At 50.3% G+C, this 23,319-nt stretch overlaps 1 protein-coding gene across 1 annotated transcript in view; it reads right to left on the bottom strand.

Annotated features, from left to right (window-relative positions):
- Positions 1-23,319, bottom strand: part of TG (thyroglobulin) — a 238,068-nt gene that overhangs the window by 199,127 nt on the left and 15,622 nt on the right. The window contains exons 9-20 of the mRNA XM_004373014.2: positions 20,105-21,199; positions 18,528-19,115; positions 16,901-17,140; positions 13,507-13,644; positions 13,105-13,182; positions 12,424-12,536; positions 9,364-9,466; positions 7,754-7,954; positions 7,260-7,472; positions 5,694-5,848; positions 2,880-3,036; positions 928-1,152 (exon numbers count right to left, since the gene is read on the bottom strand). Of these exons, the coding sequence (XP_004373071.1) occupies positions 928-1,152; positions 2,880-3,036; positions 5,694-5,848; positions 7,260-7,472; positions 7,754-7,954; positions 9,364-9,466; positions 12,424-12,536; positions 13,105-13,182; positions 13,507-13,644; positions 16,901-17,140; positions 18,528-19,115; positions 20,105-21,199 (3,306 nt within the window). The remainder of the gene's footprint in view (positions 1-927; positions 1,153-2,879; positions 3,037-5,693; positions 5,849-7,259; positions 7,473-7,753; positions 7,955-9,363; positions 9,467-12,423; positions 12,537-13,104; positions 13,183-13,506; positions 13,645-16,900; positions 17,141-18,527; positions 19,116-20,104; positions 21,200-23,319) is intronic.

Here is a 23,319-nt window from a genome sequence, read left to right as displayed (position 1 = left end):
CAAGGGATTTATGGTTTCATCCCAATGAAAATGACTTCTGAAGCTACTTAAGTGTAAGGGCAAGAACAACCATAAGGACCCTCCATTGGGAATCACTTCTCCAGAGTTGTAAAGTCCAGGGCTAAAAAGCGGCCATTTGTGGTGAGTAACATATTGCTTAACCAGACTAAGAAATACGCACGAGAACACAAGGTAGACATTAGACTTTGGCACAAAGACAATGCATCCCAGGCCACAGGGTGTAAGTTAGTTAAGAGCTAACAGAAAGGATCACTTCCAACATCGAGGCTCTTCTTGCGTCATGCCGTCTGTCCCATAGTTACACCTCTTACCTGACGGGTCATGACTACATGTCCACACGGAGTGGACCATTGAAAAACTTTCACTGAATAAATAAACGGATGATTCTCAAATAAATGAATGATTCTATTGAGTCCAAGTGGCTCAACGACTGTAGTCCAGGAAGTGGGTCTTAGTCTGGAAGCTCCACTGCAACCTCTCCACTGTGGGTGACCCTGCCGGTATTTGACATGTCAATGGCATAGCTCCCAGCATCACAGCAACATAAAAGCCACCACAGTACAACAAACTGATAGATGGATGGTGGTTTCAGTGGAGCTTCCAGACTAAGACAGACTAGGACAAGAGGCCTGGAGATCTGCTTCCAAAAATTAACCATTGAAAACCCTGTAGATCACAACAGAATATTGTCCAATACAGTGTTGGAAGATAAGCCTCCTAGGTTGCAAGGCACTAAAATACGCAGTGGTAGCAACAATGCACTCGAACATACCAATGGTCATGAAGATGGCATAGGACCAGGCAACGTTTTTGTTCTGTTATACATAAGGTCACCAGGAGTCAGCTGTCAGAGCCGACTTGATTGCAAGTAATAACAATAACAACAGGAAGAGAGAGTGGACCTACCGCATCCCAGTGACTCCTGACTGGTTTTGCTGCTGGCCGAAACTCTGGAGAATCCTTCCAAGCACCCGAACCATGCCCTGGGAGAGGTTCCAAAGCGGTCCCCTTGGAGGAAGTGAATGGAGGTATCTGCTGGGAATGTCTTAGAATCCAGATGAAGCTGGAACTCGCCACTTCGGATCAGATCAGCAAAGCGCCCAACGAGATCCTTGCCCACTAAGGCCTCCTCTGTAAGACACAGGATGAGGCAGGAGGGTCACCTCGCTGTTCTCTGCAAGTGCCAGAGAGAATCAAGGGGGCAGAGCCACCCAAAACGTCCATGCTGAAACGAGACTTAGACATCATCTGGGACAAGCATCTGGTGTCCCATTTTACAAAGGGAGAAACTGAGGCCCAGAGAAGGGGATTAACTGGCCCAAGTTCACACAGGAGAGAGAAGCACAACTAGGATGCAAACACAGGTCCCTCGGCTCCAGTCATTTCTTGTGGCCTCAGGTGACCCACACAGGTATAGGATACCATGCCTTCAGTCACTACAGAATAAAGGTGCGTTATCCAGATACTGGAGCTCTGGTGGCACAGTGGTTAAGAGCTCATCTGCTAACCAAGAGGTCAGCAGTTTGAATCCACCAGCTGCTTCTTGGAAACCCTACTGGGCAGGTCTACTCTGTCCTCGTTATGAGTCGGAATCATCTCGACGGCAACAGGTTGGCTTTGGTATCCAGATACACATCTATCTCAACCTTTGGTAAGCTGCGTCTCTGAGCCTCAGTTTCCCCATTGGCAAAATGGGCCTGGGAATACTTCTCTTGCAGTCTTTGAGTATCATAAGATATAATGTATGTGAAGGAGCTACTCAAAGGGAAGTCAAGGACTCTAGGAGGCAATGTGGTTTTCCACCTCAGTGTTTAACTCAGCACTGAGAACACCTCCAGCTGTCAAACTGCATGCATTTCCTAGGAAGGAAGGACAGGACCACCGTATCAGAAGATGGGGAAGATCCCAGCGTGCCGCAAACATCCATGGTACCACAGGCTACTGGAAAGCCAGCCTGTGGCCCCAAACCACAGTCGTCAATGTCTGCACAATTGAAGCCAGGAATAAACTTCTACTACTGAAGCTTCAAACATACCCAAGTCATCCAGGTTCTCTGTGGAAGAAGACAGAAGGGGATCCCTAATTCATAACGCTGGGAGGTGGGTAACTTTTCACACAGATTAGAACTGGGCAATGACAGAGAAGCAGTCCACCTCCTGGGTTATACTCTGGCAATGTTTTCCAAAAGGTCCCCCTCAGAGAAAGAGGGAAAGCTTCAACCAGTCTTGGCCATGGGGCACTTGGTCATTGGATGATAGAAGAGAAAGCTGAGTTGGCCCTCATTCTCTGGTCAGAAATATGTGGGTTATTTCCCACCCCTGCCAGACAGCTCAGAGCTAAATGCTGTGCATGCTCATATTATTTATCCTCAAATCCACTCTGCCCCTTCTTCTTAGATCTTCCTACTCTTGACTCATCTGTACCATAATTTCCCTGTTTTAAATAGTGTAACAACGTGCTTAAATAGTGTAAGTGGTCTGAGATATTTACAATCAGAAGTTGGTGGGACGTAAATTATAAACCAATACGGCCCCCCTCACCTCACACTACACTCTTTCCTTCGTGACACTCTCTGTGCCCAAAACATCAAGAGAAGAACTAGAAGGTGTCCACAAAAGCACCATCAGGCTCTTGTTGTAGATCATGTGATTTAACTCTAGTAAGCTATTGACCAGAGTCTATGAACCTTTATCTAAGTTTTAGGAATTTGCTCCTTTTGTGTGCCAGGACCGTAACTCTCTCACTAGATCCCATAGGAAGGCCCAGTGGGCTTCGTTACTTCCATTTGAGGAGATGAGGAAACTGGGGCTCAGAGAAGTTGCATAACTTCTTCAAGGCAACAGTGCAGGAAAACATACCAATGTCATGCAAGTCAGGAAGTGAGGCCACTGGGATGTCCTCAAGCCGAGATTTCCACGTCACATTCACTCCTAAACGCTCCACAGTCAGACACTCCACATGCACCGTGGAGTCGTTGCAGACAGGAATGGAAACTGGGATCCCAAAAGTCTTCACCTACACCAAGACAAAGGTTTTCAGTTCAAGAGCACAGAGCAGGAAGCCAGTGTTGGTGGAGACCACACCAGGCTCCAGAACTTGACTTATGTTACTTCGTCTAATTTTCTTGTCAACCCTACATTAGGAGAGGAGGTGTTGTTAACCCTCTTTTCCCCATCTGTGAAAAAGAAGGCTCAGAGAAGTCAAACAACTTGCCCCAGTCACACAGCTTATAAAGGTGTAAGTGGAGTAAGAGCCAAGCTCTATGCACTGAAAGTTCAAACATTCCTAATTCATGTCACCATATTTCATTGGTGAGATACCTGCAGGTGACTCTGCTAGCATGTTCACAATACATATACCCAGTGGGACACAAACTCTCCTGGCCCAGAACTCCTGTAACCTCCACCAACTCCTCCATTGTGGCTACACAACCTGCTCTTTCCTCCCAGCCTGAGCACAGCTGCAGTCACGTGCTCTGAACGTCTGTGAGCAGATGAACTTCAGGCTCCTGAAGGGCAGGGCAGGCGTTGAATAGTTGTGAAGCCCACTGAGCCCCAAGCGGTGCCTGGTACAGGCCTGGGGCTTAAGAGTGTTTCACACTGCGCTCTTCTCACCAGCCTCTTTCAGAGATCACCATCCCCTATACTAAGCCACAGACCCCTGAGAACTTGGTTCATATAAGCCTGGATGTCTAGAGGAAGAGTGAGAACTCTGGGCTGCTGAGGGAAAGGTTCTGTTAGGGGAAGGGAAGGCACCTCTCACCAAGCCACAACCAAGGGTTGATTTCGCCGTGGCCCTCAGCCTTTGGCATGAGAGACCTCAGCCAATTTCTTGCAGGTCAGGACAGTGACCTCTGAAGTTGTCCACCTCAGAAAACAGACCTTGGGGTCACGATGTCATTCGACACACTACAGACGCTCACCAAGCCCACACTCGATGTGCCACACTCTGCGCTCAACTCCAGGATAAAGTGAGTCGGTGGAGGTGGTGTTTACGCAGGTGTCATTTAGTGAGAACCTGCTATGTGCCAGGCACTTTGTATTATTAGATGGCAATATGGCATGATTTTTTAAGATTTTCCACTACTCAAGTCCTGTGTGAAGTGCTTTAAATATATTAACTAATTCAATCTCTAACACAAACGTATGGAGTCAGGACTATCATTATCCTGTATTACAGATGGGGAATTACCTCAGAGAGGTTGAGGAGCTTTGCTCAAGATCACACAGCCAATCAAGGTGGAACCACTAACCCCTGAACCTATGATTTAACCCCTCAGCAGAGTGTGAAGGGCAAAGCCTTTGGAGCTATACATTCTCTCATTTAACTCGAGTATTCAAGGTTGGTGTTGCTATCCCCATTTCAGAGATGATTAACATGAGGCTCAGCAAGGTTGGTAAAGGCCCTGGTCACACTGGTAGGAAGTAGTGCAGCAGGGTTTGAACCCAGGTCCATCTGACTTGAAAGTTTGTGTGTCTCCTACTTCCAAAGAAAAAGACCTGCCCCTGGTCTTAGAAGCTCTCTGTCTCATGGTCACACCCTGACACCTGGACGCTCCCCACACTAGGCCCCTGTCCAGGCTTCCCCTTGACCGCATGTCAGTCCTCAGCATGGTCCTCAGCTCTAAGATCCCCAGAATTCTGGAACATTCTGCTCCTCACTGTGTGGGGTTTAATTTCTCCATCGCAGTAAATGACAGCACCAGGCATTCACCGCAGGTCGAAAACCTTAGTCACCTTGAGTCTCCCTTTCCCTCATGACACATTGCTGACTACCCAATCCTGTGGGCTCTGCCTTCCCATTGTCCTGAATCCTTCAGCTTCTCACATTCTGTACCACCACCACCGAAACCAAGCCACTCTCACTTCAGCAGAGACCATTCAAGGATCCTTGCTTCCACCCTTGGCCCCCTAAAAGTCCATTTTCCACACAGAAGCCAGAGTGAACTTTAAAATCTCCATCATATCGTGTCACTCTCTCCAACAAGGCAATAGGCATGCCCTCCCCCCACTGTCCCCCCTCACTGTACCCCACCCCCACAGCCTCCTAGATTTTATGGATCCACCTAGCATGTTCCCACTGAAGGAGCCTTGACCTTCCCATTTCCTCTGCAGGGATTCCTTTTCCCCAGATATCCACGAGGCCCTCACCTCACTTCACCTCACCTCACGCAGGCCCCTCAAATGCCACCTCCTCAGAGAGGCCTTCCCTGACAGAGGGAGGGGCAGTACTGCAGTGACCACAGCGCTGTTTTCAGGTCTGTCCCTGACTACCAGTTCCTAGTTGTGGGACTCCGGGCCACTTATTTCAACTCTCTGGTCTTCGTTTTCCTCATTTACAAAATGGTAGTAATAATCGGGTTCCTGTGAGGACTGCATCAGCTAATCCTTGTAAAGGGAGGTATGGTGTCTGGCATGTAACAAGTGCTCAGGACACAGCTGACGTCGTTATATAGAAGAAAAGGCCGAGGATGAGATGGGTAAGAATTCCACCTCCGTCACTATGTAATGAGCCTTGGCCAAATGCCTTTCCCATTTGGGACCTCAGTTTCCCCACTGGTAAAAAGGGGTGAGGGTTCAACCACAGATCCATTTAAGCCATGAGGTTGGTTCTCTGGCACGGTGGCCCTGAGCTCCGTCCACACCCTCATGCGGGGGAAGGCAGGGGCATACCTGGATCTGGCAGAAGCCTCGGGCCGTCAGCTCGTTCAGCACCAGGACCTGGAAGGCCTGCATCAGGCCCGAGTAGTCGGCACTGCACGTCTTACCCGGCGGGAGCAGCAGCTGGAGCTGTGCTCTGGTCTGGACAGTCTGCCACGGCTGGAGCCCTGCAGGCAAGTACCGGAGGTCAGCAGGCAGGAGCCAGAGGCCGGTGGGGTTCTTTTTCCTTTGTTCGGGTTTTCTGCTGCACATATACCCCTTCCTCATTTCACTGAATCACACCAGCCCTGCCATTGTGCACTGTCTCCCTCAGAGTCTGAATACTTCCTAGCATGATAGCTGACCTCTGAAATTACTTAGTATACTCACAGCAAACTCAGCCCTGCCTCAACTTCTAAACCAGGGGTGCCTTGCATTTTGGGGGGACCTGAGCCCCATCTTGCTTGGAAAATCTTCCAAAAGCTTTTCCTCCTCAGAGAAAACCTGCACACAAAAGGTTGCACGCAAACAGGACTGCTACACATGGTCTGCAGGTTAGGAACAGACGCCGTAGTCTACGTGAACGGCATCCCCTGGGCTTGTTCAGTGTACAACCTGGACAACCACACACAGCAGCCTTGCATGCAATTATGGGAGCTCAAGATCCACACTTCCCTTCCCCCAATTCCCTTGCTCCAGATCCAATTGTCACCATCCTGGTCTTGAATGCAGCTTAGGCTGCTCTGTCATAGCTAAGGGTACAGGCCGTCTGTATGTCCAAATCATATTCTGAACTTTTTTCTAGGTTGGGGTCCTCTTATCCCAGAAAGCTTTGCAACAAATCCTGTCCTTTGACACTCTGCCAGCCAGCCAGAGCCCTGTGACAGTCAGCCCCAGGATCTGGGTCTCTTTCCCAGTTGCCCTTCCCACTGCAGTGGTGAGCTGAGTGCTAGGCCCTAGCTGCCCACCCTGCCCTGTCTGGCTGTGAGTACCCACAGCCATGCTTTGCCAGGGCAGACACGGTCAGGGCAGCACAGTCAGGGCAGAGCGAGGGTCACTGTGAGTACAGGAGAAAGCAGCTCAGCATGGAGCACTCTAAGCAGGGTGATACTGAAACGGGGCACAGGTGACTGCAGCCAGAACCAAGCCCCTGCCCGGAGCAGGGCCCAGGACCCCTGCTCTACTAGACATTAACCACGGAGGTCCAGAGCAACACGGGAAAGAAACTGCTGTGTGTCGCAGAGTCACCCTCAGAGGACAGACAAGCCACCCTGAGCCAGCCAACACTGCGGTGGCCAGTACGACTTGAGCGACTACCTGCTGAATGGTGGTCCTGAGTCTAAGACCCCCTAGGACTGCTCAGAATGAAGGCCATTCTCCCAAGGAGCAGATAGCTCCAGAGAAGCCACAAATGAAGCCTCACCCCAGAGGCCTATGGAGCACATCTGCTCCTTCTAGAAGTTGTACCACAAGAGCCCTTCTCTGATCTTTGCGCATGTGGCTGACCCGGCAAATGTTACATTTGGTTCGGGAAAATAGTCCCCAGCCCTCTGGCCTGAGACGGATGGAGGCAGGGAAGTCATCTCCAAGGCCACTTACTCTGGCAGGCCCGGGGCTGGGGTGGCTCTGCCTCCCAGCTTCTGCTCTCCACCCGGCACACCAGGGGCCTCGGCGGGAAGGCGCTCCGGTAGCCCTGGCGGCACCTCAGCAGGCACTGCTGGATGGTGGCGGCTCCCTGGCCCGAGGCCTCCTCACACAGGACTGCTCCACCAACGACATCCGCCACGCTGAACGGCAGTGGGCACTGTGGGTCTGGGAGAAGGAAGGAGGCGCAGCTGTGGGCGTCTGCCCCTCACTTGGGAGGGCTGGGCACTCCCTCCCGCCCCTTCCCCTCTCTGAGGCCCCCGCTCAGCTCCCTGCACCCCTACCTTTGTTTGCCCCTCAGGCTCTGGCCCGGCCTTCTCCACGCCCTCTGCCCTCCCCCTGACAGAGCCCATCCTCTCTCTTTCAACAGACACCAGCTGGGGTGGAGGCCCAGATGTGCAGGGTCCACGGCCCAGGGAGCCCCTCGGGGAGACGGGTCCCCAACTTACTCTCACAGGCGGTCTGGCTCCCGGCCACGCGGGTCCCGGGCACCTCCTCGCCGCTGCCCAGGACACACCAGCAGCTGTCCCCGGCCGGGTCGCACTGCACTGGGGAGAAGCGCCTGTCCCCTGCCCCGCAGGCTGGGATGTAGCCTAGGCCAGCTCTCCTCTCGAGGACTCCGCTCCTGAGCGCCTCGCAGAGGCTCGGACCTGAGCATAGGACAGGTCAGATGGGCGGCTCCGGGCACCCACTCCTGCACAGGCTCCCTTCACCAGCACGGCTGTCCCAGCCCAGGCCGCCACCCACCACCACCCAACGCCACTCACCACCACAGCCCCCATCCACCTCCATCCAAAGCCACTGGCCTGCAGGGCCCTCCAGGGGTCTGGGGCTGCCTCCCTCCCACCGGAGGTTGGACTGCTCATCTCCGTACCCTCCCCCTCACCCACCCTCAAGGAGTTTGGAGTCCTGAAGGCAATGTTAACAAGTAAGCGGGCAATTAAGGCTCAGGGTGATGAGGAGCCCTGGGGGTGCAGTGGTTAAAGCCCTTGTTTCCTAACCAAAATGTTGACAGTTTGAACTCAGCAGCTGCTCTGAGGGAGAAAGATGTGGTAGTCCGCTTTCCTAGAGATTACAGCCTTGGAAACCCTATGGGCGGTTCTACTCTGCCCTATAGAGTCGCTGTGAGTCAGGACTGACTGGGTTTGGTTTTTTTGAGTTTCGGTGATGAGGGTGACAGGGGATGCAGAGGGCGCTTTAGTAGCTGTGGAAGGTGCTGAACTCAGCCACGGGGACAGAGGCCAGCAAAGGATTCCTGGGGGACCGATTTTGGTCTGAGTAAGGATCAGCCAGGTGGGCGAAGGGAAAGGAGATATTGCAGGCAGCAGAACAGAACCACGAAGGCTCAGAGGGAAGAGTGTCCACACGCAAAATACCCTGACTAGTTTGTGACAGAAGCCCTGGTGGCACAGTGGTTAAGTGCTCGGCTGCTAACCAAAAGGTCAGAGGTTCGAACCCACTAGCTGCTCCCCAGGAGAAAGATGTGGCAATCTGCTTCCATGAAGATTACAGCCTTGGGAACCCCATGGGGCAGTTCTACTCTGTCCTATAGGGTCGCTATGAGTCAGAATCGACTTGATGGCAGTAGATACAGAGTTAGGACAGGAGGACTCTGAAGTGTGAGGGACAGAGAAGCCAAGACCTAGACATACCCAGATGTGTGGTGCCTCTGAGCCAAGCCAAAGGCTTGAGCTTGACCCTAAAGAGAGGGGAGCAGCAATGATTTTTTGCAGAGAAGGGACCTCAGCACGTTTGCATTTTCTGGACATCTCCTTGGCTGCACCATGGAAAAGAAATTGCAGGGACCGGGCTGGCCGCAGAGGGGCCAGGTGGGAGCCTGCTGTGGCGTCGGTGCTGTATAGCTGGTCACCCCTGGAAAGTACCACTGCCCACTTCAGTGAGGACCAGTGCTGGGCTGTGCTTTATAGTGACAAGGCACGTGTTTCTCCCGAGAATCTGCGGAGGTGGGTGGATATCACCCCTATTTTATAGGTGAGAAAACAGAGGCTGGCTGCTCACTGGAGAGGGGTGGGGAGTGAAGGGGAGCTCAACGACTCACACTGGGCACTCCTGTCTGTACCCCGGAGCTCCCTGTCTCCCGATGCTGGGTCCACACACCAGGTGCCGGCCTTCGACACCTGCAGCCGGGCATACTCTCCTGTCTGAGACAAAACCAAGGTCACGTCACCGTGGGCCAGATTCTCATGAGGCTGGAAGGCAGGGCAGGGCGGGTGCCAAGAATGTCCCCTCCAAAACAGCTGGTGGTGGCCTCTCCAAATGCGGGATGGTGGCGGCCGAGGAACGACCGATACTAGGGGGGCTGGGCGGGCTGGTCCGTCCCCTTTACCTACATTATTTGAATTGATGGCTACGACAGGAAGCAGGGGCTACAGTTACCCCACCTTAGGGTGGAGGAAGCTGAAGCCCACCCAGAGAGGGAAAGTGACGGAGCCACATCCCACAGCTGGTGGGTGGCTGGGCCAGGCCCAAACCCAGCTGCTCCAAAGCCAAGTGGCCGCGCTCTGCTGAACCAGCCCCACCAAGTCCGGAAAGGATTTTCAGCAAGCAGCCCTAGGAGACTAAGCGTCCGTCACAGGGGATAAAGACAACCACATAAAAGACACCTGCCCAAACCCTGCCAGAAAGGGAAATGAGGTGCTGGTACGTGCTTCATGGGTGAACCTTGAAAACGGGAAGCTGAGTGAAACAAGGCAGTCGCAAAGGGACGAACAGTGCCTGATCCCGCTTCTATGAAATGGGCAGTGGGTAGAGACCAGCGTTTATTAGCGGCTACCAGAGGCCGGCGGGAGAGGGAGACGGGAGTCTTAGCTTAGAGGGCACTGAGTTTCTGTTCACGGTGGTGGAATAACTTGGAAACAGTGGTGATGGTTCACAACAAGACGAAAGTAACCAGTGTCACCATACTGTTCATGTAAAACATGTCAAAGTGGCAAACATTGTGTTATAGATATTTTTACCACAATAAAACAATTTAAAAAAAAAAGACACCTGCCAAACCCAGTGCAGAACCCCATCAGTGTCAGCCCCTCTCTCGGCCTGTCCCAGACCAGCTGGGAACGCTGCCCAAGTCACTGCAAGGACTAGATCAAGTCGTGGGCATGCTCCTTCCAGGAGCGCCTTTGGGTAGGAAAGGTCCTCCCTCCTGGGTCTGTAACAGAAAACCGCGCCCCCTGCAGGCACGCTGCAGAAGTGCAGCTCTCCGCCCAACGGACCGGCTACTGCTGAGCGTTTTCTTTAAGATGCGTTTGCCACTTGTTTATTTTATAACAGACAATGGCAATAAAGACATCCACATTCACAGAGAAGGAAAACATGAGGCTGCCCCCCATGCAAGCATGTCCCTTCATCGCATCATTCAACCCACAGCATCCCCGGGAGGAGGGACCCCGCAGTCCCCATTTGACACAGCGAGGTCCCAAGTGAGCAGTGATATATGCCTCTGGTTACACAGCTCGCAGACTACAGAGGCAAGAGTCAAACCCAAAGAAAGATCTGAGAACACTTTATGGGACAAAATTGAGAAAATTGAAGCTATCAACTTTTCTTGGAGTCTTGGGCCCAAGACATAAAGGTTAGGGCAGTCCTGTTCCCAGGCACCTGGGGTGCTCCAGGGAGCCGGCTTAAGAACCACACAGCTGGGGGTCTCGGGGCCTGCTCTGTAACCCCTGTCCGGCCTCAGCTTTCCTTCCCGCCTCTCCCTCTCTGTGAGCATCAGAATCCGGGACATCGAAGCATACTTCTACTCCAACAGTAACAGAAGTGGTTGTCAGCCAAGTTATAAGACTAAATAGGCTAATTTTTCTATAAAACTCCTCGGTCACTGGGGTCCATGTTCACAGCAGCAATCAGTCATGATGAGGAGTAGGTAACTTTGCTCAATGCTTCGCAGGTTCACAGACGTCTACATCAATAGGCTCCTCTGGTTCCCTACCACACCTCCCTGATCACTGTTTTATTGTAAAACACATGTCACATCAAATTTGCCATCTGAGTTGAGAAGGGAGAGGGTTGACATGTCGTGGGGTTGTTAACCAATGTCATAAAACAATATGTGTACTACTGTTTCATGAGAATCTATTTGTTCTGTAAACCTTCACCTGAAGTACAATAAAAATTTTTTTTTAAAAATTGCCATTTGAATCATTTTTAAGTGAACAATTCAGTGGCATTAATTATACTCACAACCATCACCACTCTTGATTTCCAAAACGTTTTCATCACCCCAAACACAAACTCTGCACCCATTAAGGAATAACTAACTCCGCCTCCCCCCCAGCCCATGAAAACCATTTATCAACTTGCCGTTTCCATATTTTTGCCTATTCTAGATATTTCATATAAGTAGGATCATGTAGTATTTGTCTTTTTGGGTCTGACTTCCTTCACTTAACACGATATTTTCAAGGTCACCCATATTATAGTGCGCATCAGAACTCTGTTTCTTTTTATGGCTGAATAATAGATTCCATCTGATTCTCACAAAGCCCCTGGGCACTGAGCAGAGCAGGTTGTGGTGGTCCTGACATCTCTATTTTAGGGAGAAGAAGCTGCCGCACACAGACTCCCGTCACTTGACAAGTAAGTAGTTAAGATTCTGGGCACGAATCCTTTCTTTGAGAGCTTTTATATCAGTTAACTTCACTTAATTATTACAATCATTCTGGGAGCTGGGGAGGGCAATATTATGATGTCCTCCATTTTATATTGAGAAACCGAGACACGGTAAACTAAGCGATTTGACCAAGTTGGCGTAAGGAAAAACATGGTAGCAACTGTCTCTGTGAAGATTATTTTTCCCAAAGAGTTTTTATGAAAGATTCTTCCTTGGAGTCTCCAAACAATCCTATCACTAGATAAGACAAAAATGTGGCCCTGATCTTATGATTAAAAAAAAAAATTGGAGCACAGAGAAGGTAAATAAATTGCCCAAGGTCCCACAGACAGGGTCTACCAGAGCCAGGACAAAATCTAGGCCTAGAATTCCGTGTACGTTTTTAACTAAGCCAGCTTCATTGAAAACTGGACAAACCACCTCCATTCAGTAGTGGAAAGCTCTGGTTTCCCTCTCCTCGTCCTTCCTGGGCCCTCAGAGCCTTACCTGTAGGCAGGTGGGGATGAACAGGTCTTTTGGAGAAGGGTTTCCTTGAGACACAGCCTGTTTCCAACTGGAAATCAGCCCACTGGCTCGAGATTCCTCACAGGTCGTGGGGCCTGTGGAAGAGAGGGAGGCACCCTTACCTGACGGGCATGGGCGCCAAGGGAAGGCCGGCTCCCTGGCTGAGCCCGAGCCTCAGTGTGTCTGGGTGAGGCAGTGCCTTTCACAGAGAGCCTCGACCTCAGAGGAGAAGAGGCTGAGGCTGAGGACAAAGACACATGCGGGACCCGCCAGCTTTGAGATGTCAAGTGGGTGGTTGATTATACAGGTCTCGGCCTCAGGAGAGAGGTCAGAGCTGGGGATGCAGCTGTGAGAAGGTTGTTGAAACTGCAGGAGTGGGAGTGGACGAGATCTCCCAGGGAGCAGGGGACAGGAAGGCACTGGGTTCCCCCACCCGCAGCTGCTTTTCCCCACCTATGTAGCTGGGAGCACAAATTAGGAAGTGCCAAGGTCAGCAGGAGTCTTCTAGGCCTAGGGGCTTGGGACAATGTGTTCTGGCTGCCCCTGGGGCTGGTCTGAAGGGCTGGCCACAGGGTGGCCCGTGTTAGGAGGTTAGGTAGCTAGGTAGCAAGTGCGGCTAGGCCAGCCTAGAGCAGGCGAGAGGGTCCCGGGGGCTCCACTTACATTGGGGGGTCTGTGGGGACCGGGCAGCCAGCGAGGCAGGGATGTACTCTCCCTTCCCGTCCACGCACCAGCAGTGCCCTAGAGAAGACAGAACTTCAGGAAGCACGTTGGCGACTCGCTCCTGGAGCATCCCAAAAATGACTTTCCCTCCTCACCTCAGAGCAGGGCCAGCAAGGGCGCCCCCCACCCCCTGCCCAACATTGTCCACAGTCACAGCTCATAGCACTCGGGCACCCCACTTCTGGCTGGTAGGTCACTGCTCAGGTGAAGCAATTGACGGCCTTGACCTTTGCCACCACGCGCCAGAGTCATGCTCACTTGCCTCCATGGGGGGGATCTTGGCTCTGAGTAAGAAGGAGGGTGCATGACGCTGCCTCCCTGGGGCACCCAGCCCACCCTCACCAGTCCTGTTGTAGCACTGCACGGGCGCCCAGCTCCCAAATGCGTCACACTGCGGCACGTAGGGGCCATTGCTCAGGAGGGCAGCTGCTCCTGCTGAGTCGCCCAGGGAAGAGCCTCGTCTCTGATAGAAGGTAAAGGCTGGAGCAGGGGAGAGGAGAGCAGAGACGTGAGTGCCAACCTGGGCTCGCCTCAGCTCCAGGGGACAGCAGAGCACGCCCCAGGTACAACATAGGAGGCCTTCTGAGTTATTAGACAAACACGTCCACCCAAAACGTTACAGAGGCTCCTACAGAGTGGGCTATACCAGGGTGGACACGCAATAGATTTTCCCTTTAAAAACAAACATTTAGGCTAAACATTGAAGGAATCTCTGTAGGCTTCTTTCCGTATCTCCCATGTAGTCTTGATCAGGCCAGCGAAGTGGCTTCAGGCACCTGCAGGAATAGTAATAATTGTTGTGTGCAGTGGAGTCGATTCCGACGCCCAGCGACCAATGTGTCAGAGTAGAATCGCCCGTGGGGTTTTTTTGTCTAACATTTATCAGAGCAGATCGCCAAGTCTTTTCCCCAAGGAGCCGCTGGCCGGATTCAAATTGCCAACCTTTTGGTTAGCAGCCAAACTCTTCAACTGTTTGCACCACCAGGGCTCCTTATAGACTTGGGGACACATTTTCCAAGAAGCAAGGTACACACAGGCTTAATTGTGCTTGCTTACTAATCTGTAGTGCACAATGTCACCTGGTTGTCACCACATTTCCCCACACTCACGCCTAGCAGAGATGTCCATTTACTCCCATGCCCCTGCCCCGTTCTCATGAGGCTCCCAGACATTGCTCCAATGCTCCATTGGCTGAAGACTCCTGGTGGCCTTCAGTCTCTCCTTGTCCTGCACCCTCAGGCCTAGACTCCCTGAGACCCAGAGGTCCACAGTGCACAGCCTCCTCTCCTCTGAATCACAAGGAATGAGGGATTCTGGGAAAACGAACAACTCAGGCTCTGCTCTCCTGGTTCTTCCTCTTTTCTCTACAGCCTCAGACATGCAAAATGAGAGCTTGTGACTAGTTGCGGGACATTTCCTTAGCTTGACTTCTAAAGAAAAGCCATCAAGCCACTCAATAATAAATCTCTACGGCATCGACAACTTCCTCTTCCTTCATTTCAGATGTCCCTCCATCACCAAAGTGGTCACAACTGAAGGGCCATCAATCCACTTCTCCCTTTCATGACATCAAACCCTGCCCATGCACAAAATTTAGAACAACTGGTTTCTTACCAAAAGCAGAAGTCCCCAGGTCACTGAGGAACAGAGAAAGGAGGTTCCTGTGCACGAGGTGAGAGCAAGGGATAGAGGGAAAGAAAGTGGAGGAAGGAAGCAACATGGATGGATTAACCAACACTAGCTGGGCTACACTCTGAGTCCCAACACTCTCTCTCAGCTTGTCCTACTGTGGTGGCTTGCATGTTGCTGTGATGTTAGAAACTATGCCACCGGTATTTCAAATACCAGCAGGGTCACCCACAGTAGATGGGTTTCAGCAGAGCTTCCAGACTAAGACAGGCTGGGAAGAAAGGCCTGGAGTTGTACTTCCAAAATAGCTGTTGAAAACCTTATGGATCACAACAGAACACTTCCTGACTCAGTTGCTTTGGACATGTCATCAGGAAGGATCAATCACTGGAGGAGGACATCATGTCTGGTGAAGCAGAGGGCCCGCGAGGGTGAGGGAGACCCTTGGTGAGATGAATTGGCACAATAGCCACAATGATGGACTCAAACATGCTGGTGGTGGTGAGGATGACACAGGACGGGGCAACGTTTCATGCTGTTGTACGTAAGGTTGCACCGAGTCAACATCTACTCTACGGCAGCGATCTATCTCTTTATCTACACTGCCAGGAACTTACCAGACAGTGGGGACATAAAGATGAATAAGACATGGTTCTTTGTCCTCCCAAAGAGATGTCCAGTGAGGGAGAGAAGCAGAAAACAAATATGGCCCTTGGGAGTTTCTCACATGGGGTCAGGAGAACGAAGAGAATGGAACCCCATCCAAGCCAGTGCAGACACCCCGGGAATGGCAGAGCAGGGAGCTTGGAGTGGATCTTCTTTGACATGGTACAGAAGTTTTCAGGTGGAGCTGTTTTGTGACCAGAGCCAGAGAATTCCAGACAGGGCGTCCCCATGGCAATTCAACAGTGGGTGGAAACTCGGGTATGGCTCAGAGATAGGTGATCACTTGCTCCTGCCAAGTGGGTATGGGGTCAGTGATGGGGCCCTGGACACTCCCACCAGAGCAGGTGTGGCCAGTGGAGGAAGAGCAGGGGCTGTGGGTTGAGACAGACGGGGGCTGTGGGTTGAGACAGACGGAGGCTCTGAGTGGTCTGACCTCAGCCACATCCAGTCCGGTAGAGGAACAGAGTGGCTAAGAGCGTGGGCTGGAGGGTTGGGGGCCAAAAACTGAGGGAGTTAACATCCAGGCTCCACTAGTTACTAACTGGGTGACCTTGGGCAAGTCACGTACCCTCAGGCCCAGTTTCCCCATTTGTGTGTAATCACAGATGGTGACTGAAGCATAGTTCTCATGCAACTGTTCAGGACTAAATGCAAGGATCTGGTAAACTACTTAGCACAGTAACGGCCTGGCCAAGGGAAATTTTCAAGTACTGTTGAGCTATTTTTACAGGTTCGAGATCTGTGGGTTCTCTGAGGTTATTCCTTTGTCGTATGAAGGAGATAATCCCTGCCATTTAGAGTTACTCTCAGAATGAGATGAGACACACGTATAAGGTGCCTGAAACCCAATAAAAACCAGCTGTAGTCAAGTCAATTCCAAACCATGGCGCCCCAGTGATGTGTCAGAGTAGAACCGTGCTCCATAGGGTTTTTAATGGCTGATTTTTTGGAAGTAGACCATCAGGTCTTTCTTCTGAGGCACCTGAGTGAAGGCGAACCTCCAACTTTTCAGTGAGCAGCCAAGCATGGGCCACCCAGGGGCTCCAACAGCTCCTCAATCACTGAGGGCTTTTCTTCATCCTCTTTCATGGGTGTCCCTGAATCCTTGGAAACAGAGGAAGGTTTTGAGCCAGGTCATGAGGGTGTATGAGCATTTGGGGCCGAGATCCCTCATATTTTAACAAGAACGTTTGGCTTCACGGTGGGCTGCAGGCATCATCTATCTGCGATACGAACATGAAGCCCTGCCTTCATGCAGCTCTGCTGGAGGATTTGGGAGCCTCGTGGGAAGGTGTACCCCCTGCACAGGAGGCAACCATGGACTGCACTCCAGCTTTGACTGGCATCTCAAGACTTATCCACCTGGAGAAACCAAGGAGACTAATCCAAGCTTTTGCTTCCCCAAACACAGCAGAACAAGACCCTGAAATATAGTACTCACTGGACTGGGCTGCCAAGCGAAGAGCATAATCACTCCCCATCAGGAACTTCTCAGAGAATGTCTCCCAGGGTGAGAAGGGCCAGGGAAGGGAGAGCTCCTTATTGCTCAGCCGGATTCCCTTGGCGACTAGGAAGCTCTCTCCCAGAGGGAACTGAGAACTGTTGGAAACCAAGACGATTTCTTCTGCTTCCTTAATGAACTGCAGGACACGAAGCTTCGCTTCCTCACAGGAGCCAGGGCCTAAGGGAATAAACACATCACAGATGGATTTGCTCACCAGGGATGGCTCCCCCAGCCCCCTTTCAAGTGCATGTGCCCCCGCAACTATGAGACAATAGGTTCTGCTCTTTAAAGTAACCCACTGTGGGGTTTTTTGTTATGGCACTCCTTGACTAAGACAGCTGTCACCCCGGAATGTATACATGTAGGCAGTTACTGGTCACATCCATCACTTACTATCAATCACATTAATCCCTGTTGCCACTGAGTCAATTCCACCTCATAACGACCCTATAGGACAGAGCAGAGCTGCCCCATAGGGTTTCCAAGGCTGTAATCTTTACGGGAGCAGACTGCCACATCTTTCTCCCATGGATTCAAACTGCTGACCTTTCAGTTAGCAGCCAAGCACTTTAACCACTGTGCTACCAGTGGTCATATTAATCCAGCTGTCACTTATTAAGCACTTTCTACATACCAAGCCTGACACATTGCATCTATCACCCTTTATAACCCTCACGACGTTCCTTTGAGGTAGTCACTATAACTAAGATGCAGAGATTTACCCTCATCTAGCCCACACAGTAGCAGGGGTAGAACCAGGATTCAAGCCAGCTAGCGCTCTGTCCTCTAAGCCACTGCTTCTCAAACTGTAGGGTGCCCCAGGATCACCAGGAGATCCTGTGGAAATGCAGATTCTGATTCAGTACTTCGGGCCCGAGAGTCTGAATCTCTAACAAGCTCCCAGATGATGCTGGTGCTGCTAGGCCACGCTTCGAGTATCGAGGCTCTGAACCAATGGTCCCCAAACCCTTTTGGTCGGATACCCCTGTCCACAAAAGGCTTTGAATACGCAACCCGAAAGTACGTGTATTTCTCTGTTTATGCTCGTGCTGCAGCGGAAATAGACTAGGTTCAAAGGAAGAGATAAAACACTAGACACAGATAGAAGATCTAACATTTGCTCCCCTGTGGATGATTTTGTACACCCTGGTCACCGACTCCACACGGTCGTTTGTTACTCATGGGAAAGTCAACATACTCTGAAGCCTGCTTCTAATGCTCCGCCTGGCATTCAGGCCAAGGTCACTAAGACTAGTCAATGAAGTGACTAAGTCCTTTTGGTATTACCAACCAGGCTTCTCAGATTGCATACACCGGATAGCTAATAAAAATTTGAATAATTGAATAATTTGAATAATTACAGGAAAATTTTAGGATGAACCACATTAAATTTGCCATCACTTTGTAGACCTGGGGAAGTCACTTACCCTCTATAAGCCTCAGTTTACTCGCCCAGATAATGAAGGGATGCACCTGGCCATCCCTAAACTCAGTGCTAGCTTTGACACTCCATACCCTTTATTCGTTAAAGAAACAATTCTGTTCTGCACATAAGTTTACTCACATGCTGGAACCTTGCTTGGCTCAGCCCAAGTGCCTTCCAGTTCCTGACCAGCCCTGTCCACACACCAGCAGCTTCGAAGATCAAAGTGTGCCAAAGGAGTGCTGAAATCTGAGTAGGGCCCTGGGTACCGGCTGAGCTGCCCATTTAGCATCTGCCAAAACAGGTAGGGCTCCAGGAGGATGTTCCCTGCAGGCTGTGTCAGGTTGCCTTCCAGCACTACTGGTGGGACGTCTTGGAAAGCAGAGTATCTCGCCAGCCCTGGGAAGACACCTTGTTGGCCAGCCTCATACAGACTTTGGATAAAGAGGCGGAAGCTTTTGGAAGCCACTTCTCTATAGCTCATGATCCTCTTTAGAAGCTCAGCAGGGGTCAGTTCCTGGCCACTCTTATTCTGAGTTACCCATCGTTGGTACCACTCAAAGGCCTGCTCCGGGGGCCCATCACATTGTACGCGTCTCCACTGGCCATCAGCACTGCACTGTGGAATGTAGACGCTGGAGAGAGTGGGCGGCAAGCTGGAATTGGAGAGCAGGGCCTGCACCGTCCCCAGGAAAGCTTGCTCTGCCTGCAGCTGACAGGGCGTGGGGCCTGGAAGAAACGACGAGGAGGTGTGTCAGTTTAGCCAGTTTAAAAGCCATTGCGATTGAGCCCATTCCAGCTCATCGCAACCCTGCAGGACCGAGTAGAACTGCCCCAAAGTTGTATTCTTTACAGACTCATAATGACCCTATAGGACAGAGTACAACTTCCTCATAGGGTTTCTAAAGCTTTAATCTTTACAAACTCATAGCGACACTATAGGACAGAGTAGAACTGCCCTGTAGGGTTTCCAAGGCTGTAATCTTTACGGAAGCAGACTGCCACATCTTTCTCCCGTGGAGCAGCTGGTGGGTTCGAACCATTGGCCTTTCAGTTAGCAGCCAAGAGTTTAACCACTGTGCCACCAGGACTCTCTTTAAGCAGTTTTGTAACCCCAAAAGACCAAGATGGAACCATGTAACTGTCCAAACTCCATCTAAAACTTCACCCAGGCATAGAGACCCCACCAACCTTAAATCTGCAAATCACATCTAGACAGAGAGCACCCCGCCACTAACTCAGCACCACTGAGAGCAGCTAGTGTCAGACTGCACAAGTGGAGGTGGCAGGTCCTGAAGGCCAAACAAATCTCCCTATCACTCATTAGAATGGTCAACAGTAGCCAGACATTTTTGGATATTGTTTAAATTAATCAGCTGATTTTGCCATTAACTGAAGCTTAGGCTTTAGCCATGAGTGGATTCTTTCTTCTGTAATGCATTGTATCAGGGACTGAAGAGGGAATGGAAAGTCTATAGATTGAACAGAGTCCCTGGGTGGCACAAACGGTTAAGCGTTAAACTATTAGCTGAAAGGTGGGTTGTTCAAACCCACCTAGAAGGCACCTCAGAAGCCAGGCCTGACAATCTTCTTCCAAAAGGTCACAACCTTGGAAACCCTAAGGAGTAATTCTACTCTGCACACGTGGGGTCGCTGTGAGTTGGAATCAACTCAACAGCAACTAACAACAACATAGACTGAGTACTCAACGGACTTACATTGCTTGGGTTCTCCAGTTATACTTTGAGTTCCAGGGATCGCCTGACCCTCGGTGTCCACACAGTAGCACTCTGAGTTAGAGCATTGGACAGGTAGGAAATGTCCCTCGCTGGTACAAGAAGGGACAGATAGGCTGGACCCAGCAGGCTGGCTACCCATGAGGTTTTGCATTTGTGCCCTTTGCTTTTCACACTCTGTGGGGCACCTGGGTCGTCTACCTCTAACTCTAGAGCCAAGAAGTTCTTTGCCCCGGGAATCCACACACCAACACTCCCCAGCAGAGCACTGGACATCCTCGTAGTTTCCTTCTGCCGTGCATGATGGGACAAAAAGCTTTGTGGATGGTGGCTCACAGGTCTGGGAGTTGAGCACCATTTCCATTGTGTCCCCTAAATCTCGGGCTACATCCTCTGGCACGGAAATAGCATGCTGCAAGAAGACAAGGAATTCTGGAAGCTCCAGGAGAGAAGCAAGGAATTTCAGAGCATTTTGGTTCTCCCGTAAGTTAATTTCGAAGCCAAAGCTGCCCACAAGGGGGAGATTCATAGCCTTCTCAGAGGCTTCAGGGGTTCCCGTGGCAAGGTTTGCATCAGGTCTCACAGACAGCTGCTTGGCTACATCCACGAATCCTTCTCCATTCTTGAAGCCTGGGAGGCCAAGTTGCTGGAAAAATTGACTGAAGTTAAATGTGCCTCTTGTGCCAATGGCTCCCGACACGTTAAACTGGCCAACGTTCGCCAAAAAATTTCCTCCAAATAGGTTTTGCTGGAGTCGCTTGGGGTCAGCGGTAAACTGAAGGGCAAGGCGAGCCAGCTCTCTGGAGGGGAAAATCGATCTGATGGCCTCTTTGAGAAGACTTTGTGAGGCGGGGAACTGTTTATCTTGCCCTTCCACCATGGGGCGGAGAAGGCCAGAGTCAACAAACAGCTCCCTGAACAGGGGTGGGCAGGATGAGGAGAATCTGGCCACTCTCTGAGAGGCCTGCCTTTCCTCAGGAGAAAAAAACAAATTGTGCTGGCTGAAGTGGCCCGAGGGCCCAAAGTAGAGTCTTGACAAGGCCTGCTGTCTTTCTGAGGTGCAGGATCGGTCTTCAGCTGCGCCGAGACAGAGCAAATGGGAGAAATGGTTTTAACATCACAAGCAAACATGAGACAACCCCCCAGATCTTTCTTGTAGCAAGATGCCAAGAGTCCACCGAGAACACCTACACTTTGTACCTCTCTTCTTTCTTTTTCCTTTTTCCTTTCCCTCTGAGCTACACCTGTGACAGCTGGTTTGGGGAGTAAGTCTTCCAGCTGGCGTGACTACCTCTCTTCACTTCCACTAGAGGTTGGCTCCCTTCTAAATCAAGGATCATAGACACTGAAAGCTTCCCTACTTTCTGAAAATCTGACCATACAAAAAAAAAAAAAAAAAAAAAACAATTGCCAACTCATGGCAACCCCATGTGTGTCAGAGTAGAACTGTGCTCCATAGGGTTTTCAATGGCTGTGATCTTTTGGAAGTAGATCACCAGGCCTTTCTTCCAAGGTACCTCGAACCACCAACCTTTCAGCTAGCAGCAGAGCACTTCACCATTTGCGCCACCCAGGAACCACATTCACCAACAAATTCCTAGTTGTAGTTAGTGAAATGTTGTTTTCTAGCATTCTCTTCTTGGAAATCTTAATGCGTTTTAAAGCTTAACCATACGCTCTTTTGTGTGACTCCCTAATTCCTCCTTGTACGGTAGTTTCGAGTGGATTAACTTTGTTGTTGTTTTGTGCTGTTGAGTCAATTCTGACTCCTAACAACCCTAAAGGACCAAGTAGAACTGCCCTGTAAGGTTTCCTAGGCTGTAATCTTCAAAGGAGCAGATTGCCAGGTCTTTTCTCCCACAGAGCAGCTAGTGGATTTGAATCACTAACTATGAGTTAGCAGCCAAGTGCTTAATCATTGTGCCACCATGGCTCTTTGTAGACTAACTAGTTTATAGTTAGTCTAGAGGTTTTTGAGGACAATAACCATACTTTAAATACTATTGGTATTTCCCATACGAATCAATAATGCCCACATAGCAAACATCATTCTTCTGGGCTTCTTGACCTTTCCTTGAAATTACTAGTTAAACAGTGATCAACTCAGCAAGTCCATGCAGTCACACCATGCTAACTGAAAATTCTAAATAATCACCATGAAGATTTTAATACTAAAATCCAAACACCAAGTAGCTGTCTCAGTCTCTTAGGTGGAAGTAAGTGAGGTCCAATTTTCTCCATTAAGTTGCAAATCTTAGGGAAACTTTTCAACCAGCCTTCCCCTATACTTTTTAAATAATTCTTTCCTCTCTGTTCATGTGGATGCCAAGAAGGGAGTCAGCCAGTTTCCCTCTGTAACCAGGCAACAGAGAAAGAACTGGAACATGTGGTCGGGGTGGAGGGAGGAAGACTGGCAACGTCAGAACACATAACACATCCCTCAGCAAGGCCGTGGATTCCTTTATTGGACATTATAGGAAGGTATGGAAGAAATAAAGTTCACTGCCTTGCTCATTCCCTTTCCAAATTAAGAGTGTATCCTTCCATCCATTTGTTATGTGGCGTTACAAAGACAAAGGAATTCAGATATTGCTTCCATGTGACATGTGTATTCACTGAAGTAGGACTGACACTACCAGAGACAAAAATATACGATCCCTGCATTTGGAAGAGCTATTGTTTTTAATTTGGAAAAGCATAGCTCTTCATTTCTATCTAGAAATTGGAAGACAAATATTCTGTAGGTTTTAACAGAATTGAAACTATCCTATTAAATTTCCAAGATGATTATAAACACTCTGAAGGCAGGATCTCAGCATTTTCTTTGTCTGCTTCCTAACACTTAGCAGATTGAATACTTCCAAACACTGTGCAAAATATTCAAAAGGTCAAGCTGGAGAAATTGAGTGATTCGACAAGAATCATTGAGTGAACATTCATACATATCTGTTTTGGCACTATAAAAAGACATGCACTTCTTCACTGTTTCAAATCTTGCTGATTACACCCAGGTCAACCAAGTTGGCAGCCTGTGACTGCTTCGAGATTCCTGCTTCATCACTGACATCCTCCAGAATCTCACTGGCAGAATGGAATGGAGTCTCACCCCCTTCTCCCTGACTCACTGCTTCTACTTTAGTATGGTTCCCATCATCTGTCTTCCAGACACTGCAGTGACGTTCTAACTGGTCCCATTT

The sequence above is a fragment of the Trichechus manatus genome, unplaced genomic scaffold (genome assembly GCF_000243295.1).
Source record: "Trichechus manatus latirostris isolate Lorelei unplaced genomic scaffold, TriManLat1.0 scaffold00022, whole genome shotgun sequence".
NCBI classification, from domain to species: domain Eukaryota; kingdom Metazoa; phylum Chordata; class Mammalia; order Sirenia; family Trichechidae; genus Trichechus; species Trichechus manatus.
The sequence above is the reverse complement of the archived record's forward strand: the minus strand, read 5'-3'. Positions and strand labels throughout refer to the sequence as shown.